This window comes from Ovis canadensis, chromosome 14, assembly GCF_042477335.2.
Source record: "Ovis canadensis isolate MfBH-ARS-UI-01 breed Bighorn chromosome 14, ARS-UI_OviCan_v2, whole genome shotgun sequence".
Taxonomy (NCBI): Eukaryota; Metazoa; Chordata; class Mammalia; order Artiodactyla; family Bovidae; genus Ovis; species Ovis canadensis.
In genome coordinates, this window is record NC_091258.1 from 70,836,995 (window position 1) to 70,858,030 (window position 21,036).

Below are 21,036 nucleotides of genomic sequence, written 5' to 3' on the forward strand. Positions count from 1 at the left end.
AAGAAATTAAAGTTGCAGAACCAGGAGCTCTAATTTATCTTATACCATTGTATATGTTTGTACCCTCGTGTATTTAAAATATACAAAGAATATCATTCACAAGTAGATGTATATATTTTAACCCATTAAAAATAATCTTGATTTTATTGACATGAATCAGTTCAGTTCAGTTGCTCAGTCGTGTCCAACTCTTTGTGACCCCGTGAACCACAGCACACCAGGTCTCCCTGTCCATCACCAACTCCTGGAGTTTACCCAAACTCACGTCCATTGAGTCAGTGATGCCATCCAACCATCTCATCTTCTGTCGTCCCCTTCCCCTCCTGCCTTCAATCTTTCCCAACACCAGGGTCTTTTCGAATGAGTCAGCTTTTTGCATCAGATGGCCAAAATATAAATGTACAGCATGTGGCAAGGCTTTTAAGCAGAGTTCAACTTTAACTGAACATCAGCAAGTCCATACTGGGGAGAGACCTTGTAAAGGTACAGAATGTGGCAAAGCCTTTAACTGGCATCTGAGTCTTACTGTACATCAGCGAACTCATCCTGGGGAGAAGCCATACAAATGTAACAAATGTGGCAAAGCCTTTATCCATTGTTCACATCTTACTCGACATCAACGAATCCATACTGGGGAGAGACTTGATAAATGTACAGACTGTGGCAAAGCCTTTCCCCAGAGTTCAGATCTTTCTTGACATCAGAGAATTCATACTGCAGAGAAATGTTAGACATGTAAGGAATGTGGCAAAGGATTTCACCACAGCCATCACCTCACTCCCCGTCAGAGAATACATACTGCAGAGAAACCCTAGAAATGAGTCAGTGATAAAAAAAGGTTGGTCCTAAATATACAATTTTGAAGCAACGAGTGTTTACTTTGGAAAGATACACGAATGAAATACAAAAATGTAGACAAGTGTTTAATCAAACATCAAAAGTAAATCAATGCCAGAGAATTCATACTAGAAAGCATTTCATTCGTACCGCTACCAAATGAATATCATTCGACTCTCAAGTTACAATGCTATGATTTGTTTCCACTGTATATACGAACCTCTATTTTTGATGGTTGTTACCTGAATTGTAAGAGAAGCCCTTCTATACTAGGTGGGAATCATTTATATTTATTCTCCAATTTATAAGATTAAGAACACAGTCATGTTATATGCACACTAAACCTCTAGATGGAGGTATTTGTCACTGATGTCAAACATCTGTGTTGTCAGCATGATGTAAGTGTGCAGGAAATAATTCAAAGTAAGACGGAAGTTTGCTCTCAGTTTTCAATAATTATGTCAATTGCTTTTTAAGCATAAACCAAGGATTGTTCATTAAAATCCAAAGTCTTTTTATAACATCAACATCGAGAAATCATGCATATTACCTGACAGGCTTGAAGTAAGGACACCTTCTCTTCTACCTGATGTAAGTATAGAAAACTCTTTCTGGAAAAGTCATATTAATATAATTAATGTCCATCCATGTTTACTACATTAACCTCCATTTTGTAAACCACATGAATCACATTCACAGATCATTACATCAGAGAAACAGCAAAGTTTTTAGAAGCTTGTAATCTGTATTTTAATCAAGGATCAAACAACAGTTGTAAAAAGTTTTATTCCCTCTGTGTAAAATTAATGTACGTTCATTAATAAAAGTGGATGATTTTTTAGTGTTACAGTTGATGTGGAATGAAGGAAGGGTGAACGCACCACCAGCATTAACGTCTCCCACCTGTTTAAGGTTGCAGGAAAGATAACGTTATAAGAAACTATTTGTAGCACAGGGGGTGGCATCTGTAGAAATTAGTTCCTTACTGGTGTTAAACTCTCACGAATTCATATATTTCCCACCGTTTCTATGTGGTATCTCCTCTCCCATTTTGAAACTACTCGGACATTGTGAAGGTTTGAATAAGAAGGATCATACAGGGTACGGCTGAGACCTTCCCTGAGTGCTCCGTGCTGTTGCTGCCTCAGCGTCTGTCCAGGCAGCAGGCAGCCTGCAGGTCCTTGAACTCACACCAGCCAGTCCTGTGAGCACCTCCACTAGATGACCCCCTTCCTGGAGACCAGCAGTCTTGCCAAACCCCAGGGTTTACTTCACAGGCCTCCCTTCGATGACACCCTCAGAGCTCACCAGAATCCTGCTCCTCTGGTTTGAATGGACCGATCCACACTCAGCCTGGGGAGCCCACAGCCCTTCACCCAGGGCCCGTTAGAAAGGCCTGGACCTCAAGTACTGGAGCTTTCTCTGCCTGGTTCTAGCCTTGACCTTCCTCAGGGGCCCTCAAGGCTTCCCGTGAATTCTCTCAGGACCTAGAGTCATAAACTCACCTGCCTCAATTGTCCATTGTTCTTCTGTTAGGTAAAACTTTTCAGGGGCTCATTTAAGCAAATGTCAATTTAACAAAGTCACAAAAAGCATAATTAAAAGCCATGATGGGAAAGTTCTGAACCAAGATTTATAAAATCTTGCCCTGTATAATTCTTAGCACAAATTTCTTGTCTAGGCTTAAAGGAACTCTTTTCTCATGGCCTTGGCATACTTTGAATGCAATATATAAATATCTGAAGATATATACATCATATAATTTATATAACACACATTGGATACAATATATAAATATCTGAAGGTATACACGTTAGCAGTGAGAAAACCAAGAAGGAATATGTGAGTGTATGTGTATTTGTACACATTTAACTTAGAGAATTTAGAAAGGCTAGATCAAAACGGGTCATTTTAGACTTGCAGATGATTGACTAAATACTGCAAAACTTGTCAATTTGTCAATTAATCTGTTTTGTCTATTTTTCATGGAATTCATTTCCTTAAATGTTAAGAGGTTACATTTTTTAAGGAACTTCCACACTGTGCTCCCCCTGTGACTGCCCCAGTTCACATTCTCTCCAGCCATGCAGGAGGTTCCCTGATCTCCAAGCCTCGTCAGCGTTTACAATATTAATAGTGGGCTCTTTGCTAATTGTTATTCTGACTGGCATGAGATGACGCATCATTGTAGCTTTGTTTTGCATTTCTTATTGTTTAGCGCTGGTGAGCATCTTTCATTTGCCTCTTGCCCATCTAAAAGAGCAAGTTGCCCCACCCAGGCTCAGCAGTTGTGGCGCACAGGCTTAGCTGCCCCAATGCATGTGGAGTACTCCTGGACCAGGGATCAAGCTCACGTCCCCCGAACTGTCAGATGGATACTCCACCGCTGGGTGACCCGTCTGTTTAGCTTTTTTCCTTTTGAGATGCATGTGTATTTTGTATTGGAATATAATTGCTTTACAATGTTGTGTTAGTTTCTGCTGTACGACATCATCAATCAGCCATAAGTATACATGAATCTGCTCCCTCTTGAACCTCCCTCCCGTGATCTCCATTTCACCCCTCTGGTCAGCAAGAACACCAAGCTGAGCTCCCCGTGCTATCCAGCAGATTCCCACTAACTACCTGTTTTAACCATCAGTTCAGTTCATTTCACTTGCTCCGTCATGTCCAAGTGTTTGTGACCCCATGGACTGCAGCACGCCAGGCCTCCCTGTCCATCACCAACTCGCAGAGTTTACTCAAACTCATGTCCACTGAGTTGGTGATGCCATCCAAGCATCTCATCCTCGGTCGTCCCCTACTCCTCCCCACTTCAATCATTCCCAGCATCAGGGGCTTTTCAAATGAGTCAGCTTTTCACATGAAGTGGCCAAAGGACTGGAGTTTCAGCTTCAGCATCAGTCCTTCCAATGAACACCCAGGACTGATCTCCCTTAGGATGGACTGGCTGGATTTCCGTGCAGTCCAAGGGCCTCGCAAGAGTCTTCTCCAGCATTTCAGCCATGGTAGTGTATGTGTGTCAGGAAGGCTCTTCAGTTTGTCCCCCTCTTCTCCTGCCGTGTCCACACATCTGTTCTCTATATTTGGACAAATATTGTCGTAACAGATATACATGGAATCAAAAAAAATGGTGTTGATGAACTTATTTACTGAGCAGGAATATAGGCACAACGGTGGTTCTTAAGCTTTTGGATGTTGAGGTTTCAAGGCATAAAATACACGGACAATCGTGGCATGCATTTTATGAAGTGAAAGAAGCCCATTCAAAAATGCTACAGAAAGTAGCAATTTTACAATATGACACTTTGGTGTAGGTAAATGTTCATATGTGCTCAGTGGTGTCTGCATCTTTGTGAGCCCAGGGGCTGTAGCCCACCAGGCTCCTCTGTCCATAGATTTCCCAGGAAAGGATACTAGAGTGGGTTTCCTTTTCTTCCTCCAGGGGATCTTCCTGACCCAAGGATGGAACCTGCATCACCTGGATGTCCTGCATCGGCAGGTAGAAAGTTCTTCCCACTCAGTCACCTGGGAATCTAGTAGGAAATATAACAGAGATTTAAAAGGTCTGTGGTTGCCATGGGTTTCAAAGGAAGGATTATGAATATCCTAAATCTAGAAAACTTTCAGGACCGTGAAATAATTTGTGTTAAACTGTTGTGATGGACACATGTTATTATACATTTATCCAGAGGTATGGATTGCACGTCCCGAAAAGAGAAACAAGGGTAAACTAAAGAGTTTATTTACTGTCCTTGTAGCTTCATCAGTGGTAACAAATGCTCACTCTGGTGGGGAAAGGTAAGTAGGGAGATTGTCCACGTGTGCAAACAAGAGTCATATGGGTATGGGAAACGTTGTACCTTGTTCTCAACTCTGCTGTGAAGCGAAATCTTCTACAAAGTTGGTACTGGTGCATGCACACTGAATATTTTTTAGAATATATAATATTAGAAAGATGGACATGCTTCTATCTTTAATTTTTCCTTAGTCATTATACTTTAAAGATGTGAGAAAATAGAGCTCTCTAAATGGCACAGACAACAAACTGTAGCAGTTGATTCATAAAACCTAGAAAAACACACACACAGCAAGTAGAACAAGGCTCTCACGTGTTAATTCATGTTAATGTAACTTAAACGACAACACCGATCATGATTTCCTTGGTTGGTCATCAGATAGCATTTAGGGCATCATTTCCAAAGGCATTTGTCTCTGCCCACACACACTTGTTAACCTAGCGTGTCCTGCTCAGTTCAGTTCAGTTTAGCTGCTCAGTCCTGTCCTACTCTTTGTGACCCCATAGACTGCAGCTCGCCAGGCCTCCTGTTGCCTCTGGTTTATTTCCAAAGAAAGCTGTGTTGGAAACACCTCCAGGCTCCTGGTCTCTGAAGTTGGAGGTGCCACAGCTGCAGAGAGGTGGTCACAATGCAAATCATTTTGTGAAAACGTGTGTCCCCAGGCTGCAGAGAGGGGTGAAAACAACTAAGGACATGGGAGATCTTTGGGAAGAAGTCTGCAAGAAAGTCTGGCAGGAACCCAAGACCCCCAGGTGATTCCCACCACTCACCTCTCCCCTCCCCTTCCCCAAGGGCGCAGGCACAGGTGAGGACCACCACACCCATCCTAGAAAGAGCCCCTCGCCAGGGAATCAGGTTCACCTTTGCTTCTAGAAGTTCCCGCCCTAAATCCTCCCTTCCTGAGGTCTCAGATGTGCCAAATGTGAGGCTTCCCTCAGGGCTCCTGAATGCAGGTCTTCCTCTTGCATTTTTTCAAAACCCTGGTAGGCTGAGTCAGGTAGCCCAGAAGTAGGGTCCATTGTGTCTGGTGAATTGTTCTGAGGCCTGCTCTCTGTAGTGCAAAAAGGAAGGAGAGGAACTAGCTGGGAAGATCTGCCAATAGAGTGGAGCAGCAGGATGTGATTAGCATATCAGGTTAGTCTTGATTACCCAGTACAGATCAGGAACAGAGAAAGTCAGCAAAGAGCTCCGAAAAGGGTGAGAGAAACAAGAAAACGTTTTCTTCTTTTTCACTGCAGCAGTTGCAGGTTAAACGGCTGTATGGATGCTTTTGAAGGTATTTTCTCAACATGCAGATGTGAGTTTGAGAAGTCATATCCCCACAGAAGACGCAGAGCAGGAGGAAGAAGAGGAGGAAATGGCAGCTTCTCAGGTAATTGTCCTGTCCCGGGTGTGGGGCTGTGTCTGCTTTTCCTCCTGACATGCCAGGACTGAGAATCTGCAAACCTTTAGTTCTCTGCTTCTAAGTTTTCTGCCTGGAGTGCTTGCAATCACCTTCTCATTCACCCCCCCCCCTTTTTTTTTTTAATTTTAAATAGTGAAAACCAGCTCTTCAGGTTTCGTCTCGCTCATATTCTAGAGCATTTTCTCCATTGTGTGTATCCTGGCTTTCTATAGAGCATGATGAATTCTCAACATGAAATAGTGACTTTCAATGTTGAATACATTCCCTTTGTGAGAGATCAATACGGGGAGGCACTGGTATCTGAGATTCCCATTGGGATGTGGTTCGGTGTTAGGATCTTAGGGAAGTCAGGGAAATGCCGTGATGAATTTACATGTGGATGCAATTCAGCTCTCTGGAACAGGAGTAAGAAAGTGCCCTTGTTAATAGAATGAACTCAGCATTCCAGAATTTTTCAGAAGTTAAAGTAGCAGAGACAAGCCTCTATACCGATAAGGAAAATATACTAATTAAGTGGACTATAAGCTACAGATCATGGGACGTATACAGGAGGTGGAACTTGCAGAAAGCTGACATTTTTCATGGTAGATTGAGATCATGCTTTTCCTAATATTGCCAAGAAGCCTGGCAGTGATATGCATTTTTACATGTACTCTTACCCCGTGACCTCCGATGTTCACTGGTTCAGGTGCTTCTGGGAGATTTCCACGCTATGAAATTCATTTTTTAATTTTTTGTCTTGAACAAGGGTCTTGGAAAGAAAAATGATGGATATGCCTATCACAGTTAATGAGGAAATGCCGTATCTTCTTAGTTACTCTGCTTTGAGAAATAAACACTGTCAGCTGAAACAGATGCACACTTTGAGAGATGTGCATTAAGTTTTATTTGGGGCAAAATGAGGACAGCAGCCCAGGAGACAGCATCTCAGAGAACTCTGAGAAACTGCTCCAAAGAGCCAGTGGGGGAAGGTCAGTATGTGACTTTAGTGAAGGGGGAGTTCAGTGCAATCAAGCACTTACTTTACAAAAGTTTTCCGGCCAGTCGTGAGGAACTGAATCGTCATTTAGTGGTTTAGTGCTTTTCTAGATATGAAGAGATGCAAGGATTGGGATCATGAAAGCAGTTCCTGAAAATATCTGACTCTCCAAAGACCTGTTCCACCAGATTCCCTGGAGCAGAGTGCCTCAATCCACCCTAAACTACGACTAGGGGACTGAAGTCAGTTGCAGCACCATAGGGTTCATTCTTCCCAGAGGCAGATGGCAAACGCCCTTGTTGTTGCTCAGTTCAGTTCAGTCAACTCAGCCGTCTCTGACTTTTTGCAACCGCTTGAATCACAGCCTGCCAGGCCTCCCTATCCATCAACAACTCCCGGAGTTCACTTAGACTCACGTCCATCGAGTCAGTGATGACATCCAGCCATCTCATCCTCTGTCGTCCACTTCTCCTCTTGCCCCCAATCCCTCCCAGCATCAGAGTCTTTTCCAATAAGTCAACTCTTTACATGAGGTGGCCAAAGCACTGGAGTTTCAGCTTTAGCATCATTCCTTCCAAAGAAATCCCAGGGCTGATCTCCTTCAGAATGGACTGGTTGGATCTCCTTGCAGTCCAAGGGACTCTCAAGAGTCTTCTCCAACACCGCAGTTCAAAAGCATCAATTCTTCAGCACTCAGCCTTCTTCGCAGTCCAACTCTCACATCCATACATGACCACAGGAAAATCCATAGCCTTGACTAGACGAACCTCAGTCAGAAAAGTAATGTCTCTGCTTTTAAATATGCTATCTAGGTTGGTCATAACGTTTCTTCCAAGGAGTAAGAGTCTTTTAATTTCATGGCTGCAGTCACCATCTGCAGTGATTTTAGAGCCCCAAAGAATACAGTCTGAGACTATTTCCACTGTTTCCCCATCTATTTCTCATGAAGTGATGGGACCGGATGCCATGATCTTTGTTTTCTGAATGTTGAGATTTAAGCCAACATTTTCGCTCTCCTCTTTCACTTTCATCAAGAGGCTTTTTAGTTCCTCTTCACTTTCTGCCATAAGGGTGGTGTCATCTGCATATCTGACGTTATTGATATTTCTCCTGGCAATCTTGACTCCAGCTTGTGTTTCTTCAGTCCAGCGTTTCTCATGATGTTCTCTGCATAGAGGTTAAATAAGCAGGGTGACATATACAGTCTTGACGCACTCCTTTTCCTATTTGGAACCAGTCTGATGTTCCAAGTCCAGTTCTAATTGTTGCTTCCTGACGTGCATACCGATTTCCTTAAGAGGCAGGTCAGGTGGTCTGGTATTCCCATCTCTTTCAGAATTTTCCAAGGTTTATTTTGATCCACACAGTCAAAGGCTTTGGCATAGTCAATAAAGCAGAAATAGGTGTTTTTTTCTGGAACTCTCTAGCTTCTTCCATCATCCATCGGATGTTGACAATTTGATCTCTGGTTCCTTTGCCTTTTCCAAAACCAGCTTGAACATCAGGAAGTTCACTGTTCGAGTATTGCTGAAGCCTGGCTTGGAGAATTTTGAGCATTACTTAACTAGCATGTGAGATGAGTGCAATTGTGCGGTAGTTTGACCATTCTTTGGCATTGCCTTTCTTTGGGAGATGAATGAAAACGGACCTTTTCCAGTCCTGTGGCCAAATTTGCTGGCATATTGAGTGCAGCACTTTCACAGCATCATCTTTCATTTGAAACAGCTCAACTGGAATTCCATCACCTCCACTAGTTTTGTTCATAGGGATGCTTTCTAAGGCCCACTTGACTTCACATTCCAGGATGTCTGGCTCTAGATGAGTGGTCACACAATCTTGATTATCCAGGTCGTGAAGATCTTTTTTGTACAGTTCTTCTGTGGATTCTTGCCACCTCTTCTTAATATTTTCTGCTTCTGTAGGTCCATACCATTTCTGTCCTTTATCAAGCCCATGTTTGCATGAAATGTTCCCTTGGTATCTCTGATTTTCTTGAAGAGATCTCTCGTCTTTCCCATTCTGTTGTTTTCCTCTATTTCTTTGCAATGATCTCTGAAGGAGGCTTTCTTAATCTCTTCTTGCTATTCTTTGGAACTCTGCATTCAGATGCTTATATCTTTCCTTTTCTCCTTTGCTTTTCTCTTCCCTTCTTTCACAGCTATTTGTAAGGCTCCCGAGACAGCCATTTCGCTTTTTTGCATTCCTTTTCCATGGGGATGGTCTTGATCCTTGTCTCTTGTACAATATCATGAACCTCATTCCATAGATCATGAGGCACTCTATCAGAACTAGGCCCTTAAGTCTATTTCTCACTTCCACTGTAAAATCATAAGGGATTTGATTTAGGTCATACCTGAATGGTCTAGTCATTTTCCCTGCTTTCTTCAGTTTCACTCTGAATTTGGTAATAAGGAGTTCATGATCTGAGCCACAGTCAGCTCCTGGTCTCATTTTTATTGACTGTATAGAGCTTCTCCATCTTTGGCTGCAAAGAATATAATCAATCTGATTTTGGTGTTGACCATCTGGTGATGTCCATGTGTAGAGTCTTCTCTTGTGTTGTTGGAAGAGGGTGTTTGCTATGACCAGTGCATTTTCTTGGCAAAACTCTATTAGTCTTTGCCCTGCTTCATTCCGCATTGCAAGGCCAAATTTGCCTGCTACTGCAGGTGTTTCTTGACTTCCTACTTTTGCATTCCAGTCCCCTATAATGAAGAGGACATCTTTTTTGGGTGTTAGTTCTAAAAGGTCTTGTTCAGTCGCTGGCAATGCTTTTGGAAAGTGCTGATTTGTAGTTGACAACACTCCTGTGTGTTTACTAGAGATGCTGGGATTTGGGAGTGGGGATTTTCATCACTCAAGCCCAGGTCTGATCATTTCCAGTACACTCCACTCTCACATCACAGATAGATAGAGTCTCATCACATTTCGGTATTTTCCAAAATGTTTACAAGAATCATATTACTGCTTATCTATGTTCAGCTGTGCTAATTTTTAAAATATAGTTCCATGCAAATGGTAGTTTTTTGAGGTAATTAAAAAATTCAGAACCAAAGCTGTCTATTTTTTTAATCACTGTGTATGTCTGCAGCCTAGTCTATTTTAAAAAATTAAAATAATATTGTCACATGAGTGTATGTACCTCGGTACTTTGTCTCGTCACAACAAAGATTTGGAGTGACAGACATTAAAGCCCTTGGCGCATCACAGCTCTTGGGTCTTGGACAAACCGTGTTTTAGCTTAGGCAAATCAGTGTTACAGCTCTATTTTATTTAGAAGATAGCAGGAGAATCCATCCTTGAAGCGTGAGGGCATGCCAACCCAAGGACTTGTAGAGAAGAGATTGGAGGAGTGCAGGAGGGAGGGAGAAAGAGAGGAAGAGCGCAAGAACGCGGGAGAGAAAGAGAGAAAGCACTTTGGCTCCTGCTTTTATATGTTTTTCCCTCTACCTGGGCCTGCCCTATGCAAATTGGGTTTAGCCCAGAGTGCTGTTTTTTCAGGAGAAGGCAGTGGCATCCCATTCCTGGTCCTTGGACCCTCTTTGACCTTCCTTGACTTTTAGCCACCGCCATTTTGGACTCCTTTTCCCTATTCTACCTACCTAACAATATCATCCTCAAATATTTATGTACATTTTCAGTCAGTTAAAAATTATCCTGATTTTATTGACATGAGAATTTGTCTCTTAATAAGTACACAGTCCCATTTTAGTGTATGTCTGTATGCATGAACATGTTAACATCATTTGATTGATTTTTTGTTTTTCTTTTTTGAAGATTCCGTGAAGCAGGGAATAGCTACCCACTCCAGTATTCGTGCCTTGAGATCCCATGGGCAGAGAAGCGTGGCAAGCTACAGTCCCTGGGGTTGGTAAGAGTAGGACAGGACTGAGTGACTAACACTTTTCTTCTTTTTAGCATTATTTACAAATACAGAAATTTCTATAAACTTTCATGAGAGTTAGCTCTGTGCATTTGTCTGTGTTTGATTAAAGTCTAGAGTCACAAACTGAAGTAAAAGTTGCTGCTGCTGCTAAGTCGCTCCAGTCGTGTCCGACTCTGTGCGACCCCATAGACGGCAACCCACCAGGCTCCCCCGTCCCTTAAGTTGTCATTTAAAGAATGTTCGTTAAAACATTTGCCAAAAGATGATACAGCAACATTATTGACTTTAAATTATTCCTGTTATACATTCAAGTCTCTGAAAACTGTCAGAAAGTAGTCTATACCAGATTGTTAAAATGATTCTTGCTGCCGAGATTACTATCCTATCAGACCTGTAAAATCTGTAAAGCACTTAAAGTTCAAAGTTAAATGTGAATTCTTTCCTTACTATTCTTCCTCGTTGCTGTTCACACATTGTCACTCATGGAGCAGAATTTTCCACGTTACTCGTTCAAATAAGCTTGTGAAAAATGTGGCACACTGAGCCCACTCCAGAACATTTGGATCAGGAAGTGCTTTGTAAAAATATTTCCTGTTTCTTTTGATAGACAGTTGATCGTCTGTCAACTGAGTACAACACTCAGAAATAACTATGCCAATGTTGATCTGATCATATGATTTCTCTTTCAAATCAGAATAACTTCTGTAGTGGTTCATGGATCGTATCTCATCCTCTTTTCTTGGGGTTAAAAATGTGGTAGAAAATAGTACTGTGTAAAAATTATATTCTTGTGTAACACCAGACATTCTCCTAAATCAAAACCATTTCTCTTGCTGGTTTCCTCTTGGGTCACATTAGGAAGTCTTCCCATGGCCACATGGCACCTGTACTTTGCATTTCAGGGACGGCTGACATTCCAGGATGTGGCCATAGACTTCACTGAAGAGGAGTGGGAATGCCTGGACCTCGGGCAGCGAGAATTGTACAGGGACGTGATGTTAGAGAACTACAGGAACCTGGCCTCCTTGGGTGAGGATAACTGCCTTCCAGAATCCCTTCTCTACCCACTGGGTTTTGGTTCCTGCATTTCTAGAATGTCTCCTAGAATCTTCTGCTCCTTATAATAGTTTCAGATCCCTGCTTTCTATGGGAAAATGGATATTTATGAGTTGAGAAAGAAGACTTCATGATGATTCATTATGATTCTAACTTTTCCTTGATGGAATCTGCCTCCTTCTTCTAGGTGATTGGTAATTCTGTAGGTTCTGTGGTATAAAAGGGTGCCACTCTCCTTTATAAATCAGATTTCTCCCGCTTACTGACTTTGGCCTTAGTAGTACTTGACTAGAATCTCAAGATCTTTTCTTTATGTATTTGTTAGTTAGAAAAGTGCTTCGATAAAGTATTGGGGGATATAACTTTCTAGGCTATATTAACATTCAACCATGCCTTCTCTAGAATGTTAATAATGTAATAATGTAATGAGCAAGGTAACAGTCATGTCTGACTCTTTGCGAGCCTATGGAATAGTCCATGGAATTCTCCAGGGCATAATAGTGGAGTGGGTAGCCGTTCCCTTTCCAGAGGATCTTCCTAACCCAGGCATCAAACACAGGTCTCCCACAGTGCAGGTGGCTTCTTTACCAGCTGAGCTACCAGGGAATGTTAATACAGCTTAGGAAATTATGTCCCCAAATACTTTAGTTCTAGGCTCTATTAACATTCTACCATGCCTTCTCTGGGCTTCCCAGGTGGCACTAGTGGTAAAGAACCTGCCTGCCAATTCAGGAGACATCAAAGAAATGGGTTTGATCCCTGGGTTGGGAAGAACTCCTGGAGGAGGACATGGCAACCCACTCAGTACTTGTGCCTGGACACTCCCATGGACAGAGGACCCTGGCAGGCTACAGTCTATAGGGTGGCAAAGAGTCAGACGTGACTGGCGCGACTTAGCACATGTGCCTTTTCTTCTCACTTGAATACATATTAGATTGGAAACTGATGAATCTCTTGTAAAACGAATATTCCTTTTCCTGATATCAGGTCTTGTGGTCTCTAAGCCAGACCTGGTCACCTTTCTGGAGCAAATGAAGAATCCCTGGGATGTAAGGAGACTGGAGACACCAGCCGTATACACAGGTAGGGGTCAATGGATGGAGCCGACCACTCCACGACAGGTCCAAGGATTAGTGAAGAATTCATCTTTGTCATGTGGTTTGGGAAGATCTGCTTCAGTGGAAATGGTTTTAGAGAAGTCTGGGTTTCTTTCTGTTGCTGTCATAGGCGGATATCACCTGCCCCATTCTGTCCCTTTAAATCATTCCTGAATTCATCTCCAGTGATTACTTTTTTCAATCACAGTGAGAACTGAAACCCTTTTCTTGGCCTGTGACAACCTGCATGAATCGATTACTATTCCATTTCGTGGGGGCAGGGGGCCCCTCAGAAAGCTGAACATTTCTGAATAACTCTAAGACGGTCCTATTAAAGCTTCTACCTCTAGATGACAGTGTGTGAGCGGAATTGAGGACATACTGCCAAAGTTCTAGGAATACTGGGGCAGAGTTTGTTTGTTTGTTTGTTTCTGACTTATAATTTCTAAAACACTGGAAGCTACAAATATGATCTTATAAATGTTAAATTCAAGTAATTTCTTCACTGTATAAACCAAAACCTCCCTAAAGAGAAAGAATGCCAATCTCAGGATTACTTCAAAGTTTCTGTTTTCTTCATATGAACTCATATGAAATGTTAAGTGTATCTGCCCCAATTCCTCAATGCTAAAAGGCTTAACTGAACTGAACTGAACTGAAAAGACTTAAATATATTCAATTAACTCAAAAAATTTTCAAATAAATTGGCATAAGAGCTTAAAACGTTTTCTACCATATTTTTAATGGTTTCAAACTATTATAATGTTTAGATAATAGAATCTTTTTAAAACGTTCTTATTGGAGTATAACTCATTTACAATGTTGTACTGCAAAAAGAATTCATTTTACATATAGATATCTACGCTTTTTAAGATTTCCTTCCCAATTCGATCTCCACAGAGCATTGATAGTGTTCGCACCATACTTTGAAAGTCTCTTTTCTGAATTTCTCAAGAACTGCTTCTTTATTTAATGAATCTTGTTATCAACTTCCACAGATTTTCTCCTACGTGTCCTCGCTTTCTGATTAGACCTATGTCAGTATCATTTATGATTTTTATATTGAAACATCATATAGAACGTGCTAAAATAAAAAGTGGATTAAAGAATTAGAGGCATCTAGCGGCATCAGCATTTAAGATGACTGAAGTGGAAGAGTAATCATTATACTGCCTGTCTCTTCTTCATTTAGTGGTTCTTGTAGCTTTTTGTCTTGCTCCTTCCTCTACACCATACTTCTTTGTCGTCCCATTTTGTCAAATTTTCTGTGTTTGTGGTCTGTTCTGCAGGCTGCAGGATCCTAGCTCCTCTTGCTCTGTTGTCTTCCCCCTAGGGGGTGAGGTTGGTCCACAGGCTTGTACCCTTATACCCTTGATCTGGGCTTTGATTGCTGTTATTGTGACCCATGCCTCCCCAAAATATTGAGGGGAGCTTCCCCTTGGCTCTATGGTTTTCACTGGTCTCTCGGGGTGGGGTCTGCTTCTTGGTTTGTGGAGAAGAGCCCAGATGTGTTTCTTCCCTCTGATTCTGATCTGTAGTCAAGGCAGGTAAGATTGGAGAACTCCTACTGGGAGAGAAGCCACTAAGCATTGCTCCTCTGGGATTGTTCACCTTGGCGTGTGCTCATGCACTGTGTGAGTCTCATGTGACCGCATGTTGGCACTGCATCGGCCTGCCTTCAACCATGGGCATGTTGGCACATTGCTCTGGTGCCAGCAGCTTTCACTTTTAGGGATTTACATAAACTGTTTGTGAAAGCAGAGAGATGTGCCTCCTCAGATGTTGTTTTCACTGGAACACCAGCAGAGATCCAGTGAACTCAGGTCCCAGAATTGCATTCATGGAGCTGGACCTGCTGTGGTGCTCTGGGGGCAGCTCAGACTCTAGCCTGGCCCTTCCCCCTAGTATACATCCCCACAAAGTCTACAGCTGCTAAAGCTACACCTCCCATGTCTGTGGGAGCCCTGGTTATCCATTCAGATGCTCTGTAGGGGCTGAGTTGACAAAGCCAGTTGCAGGTATAAAAGCATGGTTTGTGTAACCGTGAGGAGAGACTTAAGTTTTCCTTCCTTAACCCTGGGGATCAGCTGAGCTTTCAGCTCCTTCTATGTGTGTGGGCCACCCACAGGTGTCTGCTGCAGAAGCTGCCCCAGAGCACAGGAGTCTTCTGATTGTGGAGGAGGTGCATGGGGGGAGGCTGTGGCTGGAGCTCAATAGAGCCCACCTGGGTGGTGGCCCTTCGTAGTGCTGGGAGAGGAGGGGCCAGCACAGGGGGAGAGGGGCTGCAATGGTGGGTCTTCCCTTTGGGCATCAGTCAACAAAGGTGCTCTGCTCTCTGGTGGTCAGGCTTCCTCATATACATTCTAGTTATAGAGCTCCTCCCTCACCCCTGGCCCCTCAGGATGTCTCCTCACAGCCCACAGCAGTCCTCTGCCTGGCTATGCTCTCCAGACCCCACATTTCAGCACCCAGCCTTTGTCTGCAGCAACAGATACCCTTTCAGGCTGGGTGGGCAGGGCTGGCATCAGTACCCTGTGTACAGGTCTCACTCTGTCCTGCTGCCACAGGCTGTTGCCGTGTTCTCTTCCCACAGAGAATGAGGCTCCCCTTCTGTCCCAGATGAGCTCACATCAGCCCCAATAGATAGGAATAGTAGATAAGAAAACTTTCATTTGATATCTTTCAGCTGTGTCCTCTCACAACACCCGTGGTTTGATGTCAAAGAATCCAAGATTAGAAAACTTAATCCAAAAAGCAAACCTAGGAATATATGAAAGAGCTTACCTTGGAAACGAACACTTAATGAAAGTCCGGGAATATATGGGGGTATGTGAAAGACCGAGAAGATGTTTATATGGACAGAAAGAAACCAAGACAGTTTCACACAATGGGGACATTACTGCCATAAGAAATGAGCAATATGAGTCAAACTGTGGAAAACACCCACTTCAGTTATCAACAGCTGCAGAAAAGTGTATCTGTTCAACCAAAGGCTTAAAGCAGTTTTTGAAACATACACATTCTCTGAAGGGAAATGTGGAAAATCTGGAAAGTCATCCAGTCTCTACTGCAAATACTCATGCAAACCACTCTGAACACAGGCTTCGATTACACATACATTCAAGCACGTCTGAAAACCAGAAATTGAAAAACGATGGGGAAAACTCACAATATAACCAGCTTGAGGGATCTGTGAACAAGGGGTCATTATTCTTCCACCAACAGACAATTTCTCTCCATTCCAAAATGTGTAATGTTGATATTAATGGAAGAGAGTTAATCCCACCACCATTGTTGAATACACATCATGATACGGTTAATACGGAACAACTTCTCACGTGTAATAACACGAGACAGGCCTTAAGTAAGAGCTCTACCCCTAATAATTGCAAGAATATTTATGATGGAGTGAGAAGCCATTCATGCAATGAAACTGGGTGTACAACTGAACAAGACTCTCACCCTATGAAATATCAGGGACCTCAATCTTCAGACAAAGACTCTAAAAATAGTACATGGAGGAATATCTTTTACCAAACATCAACTTCTGCACTAAATGAGAGTACACATACTGGAGAGAAGACTTACAATTGTGAATATGGTGATGTCTCTAATCAGTCTTCAAATCTCACTCAACAGCAGAGTATTCAGAATCCGCAGAAAAGTTACAAGTGTACGAAATGTGAGAAAGCCTTTACTAACTCATCCAGTCTAAGTAGTCACAGGAAAATTCATTCAGGATGGAAATCTTCCAAATATACAGAGTGTGGTAACACCTCTAATCAGAATTCAGAGCTTAGTCAAGATCAGCAAATCCACACTGGCAAGAAACCTTATGAATGTAAAGAATGTGATAAAGCATTTATGTGTTACTCAAACCTTAGTCGACATAAGCGCATTCACACTGGGGAGAGGCCTTATAAATGTACAGAGTGTGGCAAAGCCTTTAATCGGAAGTCATGTCTTACTGATCACCAGAGAATTCATACAGGAGAGAAACCTTATAAATGTAAAGAATGTGGAAAAGGCTTCAGTTACTGCTCAACTCTTATTCAACACCAGCGAATTCATACTGGAGAGAGGCCTTATAAATGTGAGGATTGTGGCAAAGCGTTTAGACAGCAGTCATGTCTTACTAAACATCAAGTAATCCATACTGGAGAGAAATCTTATAAATGTAAAGAATGCGGAAAAGCCTTCAGTTACCACTCATCTCTTACTCAACACCAGCGAATTCATACTGGAGAGAAGCCTTATAAATGCAAAGAATGTGGGAAATCCTTTAGTCAGAACTCAACTCTTACTGAACACCAGCGAATTCATACTGGAGAGAAGCCTTATAAATGTATAGAATGCGGAAAAGCCTTTAGTCAGTACTCAAACCTTACTCAACACCAGCGAATTCATACTGGAGAGAAGCCTTATAAATGCAAAGAATGTGGGAAATCCTTTAGTCAGAACTCAACTCTTACTGAACACCAGCGAATTCATACTGGAGAGAAGCCTTATAAATGTAAAGAATGCAGAAAAGCCTTCCGTCACTACTCAACTCTTATTGAACACCAGAGTATTCATACTGGGGAGAGGCCTTATAAATGTAAGTTTTGTGGCAAAGACTTTAGGATGCACTCACATCTTACTAGCCATCAGAGAATTCATACTGGAGAGAGGCCTTATAAATGTGAGGACTGTGGCAAAGCGTTTAGATACCACTCAGGTCTTAATAAACATCAAGTAATCCATACTGGAGAGAAATCTTATAAATGTAAAGAGTGTGGAAAAGCCTTCAGTTACCACTCATCTCTTACTCAACACCAGAGAATTCATACTGGAGAGAAGCCTTATAAATGTAAAGAATGTGGAAAAGCCTTCAGTCAGTACTCAACTCTTACGCAACACCACCGAATTCACACTGGAGAGAAGCCTTATAAATGTATAGAATGCGGAAAAGCCTTCAGTCAGTACTCACATCTTACTCAACACCAGAGAATTCATACTGGGGAGAGGCCTTATAAATGTAAGGATTGTGGCAAAGACTTTAGCAGGCACTCAGGTCTAACTTACCATCAGAGAATTCATACTGGAGAGAAACCTTAGAAATGTAAAGAATGTGGAAAAGCCTTCAAAGCACTCATGTCTTACTCACCATCAGAGAATTCATACTGTAGAGAAACCTTAGAAATGTAAAGAATGTGGAAAAACCTTCATCAAGCACTCACGTCTTACTCAACATCAGAGAATTCCTACTGGAGAAGTGGCAAAGGCTTTAATCTGAGCTCTCACCTTATTAGACAGAGAGCACGTACTGGAGAGAAACCCTACTAATAAGTGATGGAAGAAGTTTGTCCTAAACATACACTTCAGAAAATACAAGACCATTTATTTAAGGAAGATAAGGAATGACATAAAGAAAATATAGAAAAGTATTTAATAAAAATTAAATCTAAATAAATATCAGAAATTGCACACTAGAAAAAGTGAAAGTCGCTCCGTTGCTTCCAACTCTTTGCAACTCCATGGACTGTGTCCATGGAATTTTCCAGGCCAGAATAGTGGAGTGGGAGGTGGATTTTTACCAACTGAGCTATCAGGGAAGCCCGCAGATAGAAACCATTTCATCAATTCTGTTTTTTGAAGTTCCTCTTCAGGAGAAGTATTGTAGATAGTAATCCATAGTTAAAACAAATCGAAAATTGATATGTTAGTATGGATCACAAGATGAAAGTTGGTATTTAGAAATGTACAAATAGTAGCAATATATCTTTGTTTCTATTGACATGATTTGTGGTTGTTTGAAAACCAAAATCAAAGTGATTCAACTCTCAAATTACTCCATGCTGCTATTCTTCATTTCTAGTGTGTAGGCTAAGTTATGTTTTTGGTGGTTAATATCTCAAAGGTGAGACAAGGCCTTCAATCCTAGGGAGAAATCATTTGTATTTATTCTGCATTAGAAGATTAAGGACCCAGGAATGTAACATGTATATCTAAATGGAGGTGTTAGTCATTCATGTCAAACATCCCAGTAGGTCACCATGAGGTAAGTGTTCAGGGAGTAATTCCACATATTAAAGTAAGATGTACATTTTCAATAGTTATGTCACTTGCTTTTTAAGTAAAATACAATGACAGTTCACTGAAATCTTGATATATCTTTATAAATCAACAGAAGTCATGAATATTAGTTGACATGTTTCAAATAAAGACATCTCTGATCCCCTAGAAATGTATGGAAATCAGTCACAGAAAAGTCATGTAATTAGTGTATGTTTTATTTCATAAACAATTCACCTCCATTTTGTAACCATAGGAATCACAGTGCTCAGATCATTGTATCAGAGGAATGAATATCATAGTTTATGCTTGTAATCTGTATTTTATTCTGTTAAATAGTGGGTTGGAAAAGGTTTTATTCTGACTGTGTGATATAACATGTTAATAAAACTGGACGGTTTCTTGTGATGAAGTTGGTGTGTAATGAATTGTCAACCTACCGATTTAAGGTTGAAGGGAAAATACCTAACAATAAACTCTTTGTTAGCACAGAGGGATGATATCTGTAACAATTAGTTTCCATCCTGCCTTAAAGCCTCAAATAATTGAATAATTGGATATTTCCCATCATTTCTCCATTGTACTCCCCCCACCCCCAACTTCTCTGTAACTGCTGGGACATTGTGATGGTTCTAGGAAGGATCATAGAGAGTACTGTTGAGAGTTTACCTGAACTACTCCATGCTGTTGCTGCCTCAGCGTCTGTCTGGGGAGCAGGCAGCCTGCAGGTCCTTGAACTCACACCAGCCAGTCCTGTGAACACCTACACTAGATGACCACCCACCTTGAGACCAGTAGTCGTGCTGAACCCCAGGGTCTACTGCACAGGCCCTCCTTCAGTGACACCCTCAGAGCTCTAGATTCCTGCTCCTCTTGGATTGAATGGACCGATCCATACTCAGCCTGGCGAGTCCACAGCATTTCAACCAAGGTCTCTTAGAAAGGCCTGAACCCCGAGTACTGGAGCTTTCTCTGCTTGGTTCCTAAGCTTGACCTAAGAAATTCCTGCCCTAGAACCTCCTCTCCTGAGAGGTCTTAGGTGTGCTGAGTGTGAGGGCTGAAGCTCAGGGCTCCTGAGTGTGGGTCTTGGGGGAGAAGCATCAAAATAAACAGGGAACTTGCTGAAGAAACATTCATGAGCCCTCTTCAGACCTGCAGATTTATAACTTCTTAGAGTGGGGACCTGACCTCGAGGGGTTCATATTCACTGAAATGGTTCAGAAAGAACCTTGTAAGTGGTTTCAACCTGGTTTCCTATCAAGATCACCTGACCAGTGTTAAGCGATAACCTCCCCACAGAGTTCTGTCTTGGTCCTGTGGGAGGATCAGTGCGGTGTGTAGGAAGTGCTCCAGGGGACTCTAAGGAGAGGCCCGGGTTTAGGACGTGGCTCCTGGTCCATCTGTGAGAGCTGAGGCCTAGCTTCAGTCTGAGGTGAGGCTGCAGGGATGGTCTAGCTGGATTTGGACCAGGGAAATCAGTCAGCTCACATCATCTGTGTGAGCAGAGGATTACGAGCTCTCTCTGAGGAGAGAACAATCAAGAAGTAAGTTGAAAGACTGGTCTCCAGGTAGGAAGCAATTGTTCCTGAATCTCTCCTGAGACAGGACAGGAGAGGTGGGTCTTCTCAGCTTTTCAAGGTCCTTCTGTCTGAAGGTGAATTAGTTGCAGGTTAAAGAGATGTGCAGTTGCATTTGAAGGTATTCTTTCAATATGCAGAGATGTGTTTGCTACATCACATCCTCAGAGAAGACAGAGCAGGAGGAAGAAGAGGAGGAAATGACAGTTCTGTCCTGGGTTTGGGGCTGCGTCTGCTTTTCCCCCTAAAATGCTTGAACGTAGGGAACCTGCAAACCTTTCGTTCTCTGCTTCTAATTTTTCTGCCTGGGGAGATTGTTATCAACTTCTTATTTTTTCCTTTTCT

General features: G+C 42.2%; 1 protein-coding gene across 1 annotated transcript; it reads left to right on the forward strand.

Moving 5' to 3' along the window:
- Positions 1–11,902: 11,902 nt before the first annotated feature.
- On the forward strand, positions 11,903–18,157 carry LOC138419591 (zinc finger protein 420-like). Its single transcript, XM_069552449.1, has 3 exons — positions 11,903–11,936; positions 12,951–13,046; positions 16,554–18,157. The coding sequence occupies exons 1-3, from the start codon at positions 11,903–11,905 to the stop codon at positions 18,155–18,157; spliced, it is 1,734 nt and encodes a 577-aa protein (XP_069408550.1).
- The last annotated feature ends 2,879 nt before the right edge of the window (positions 18,158–21,036 follow it).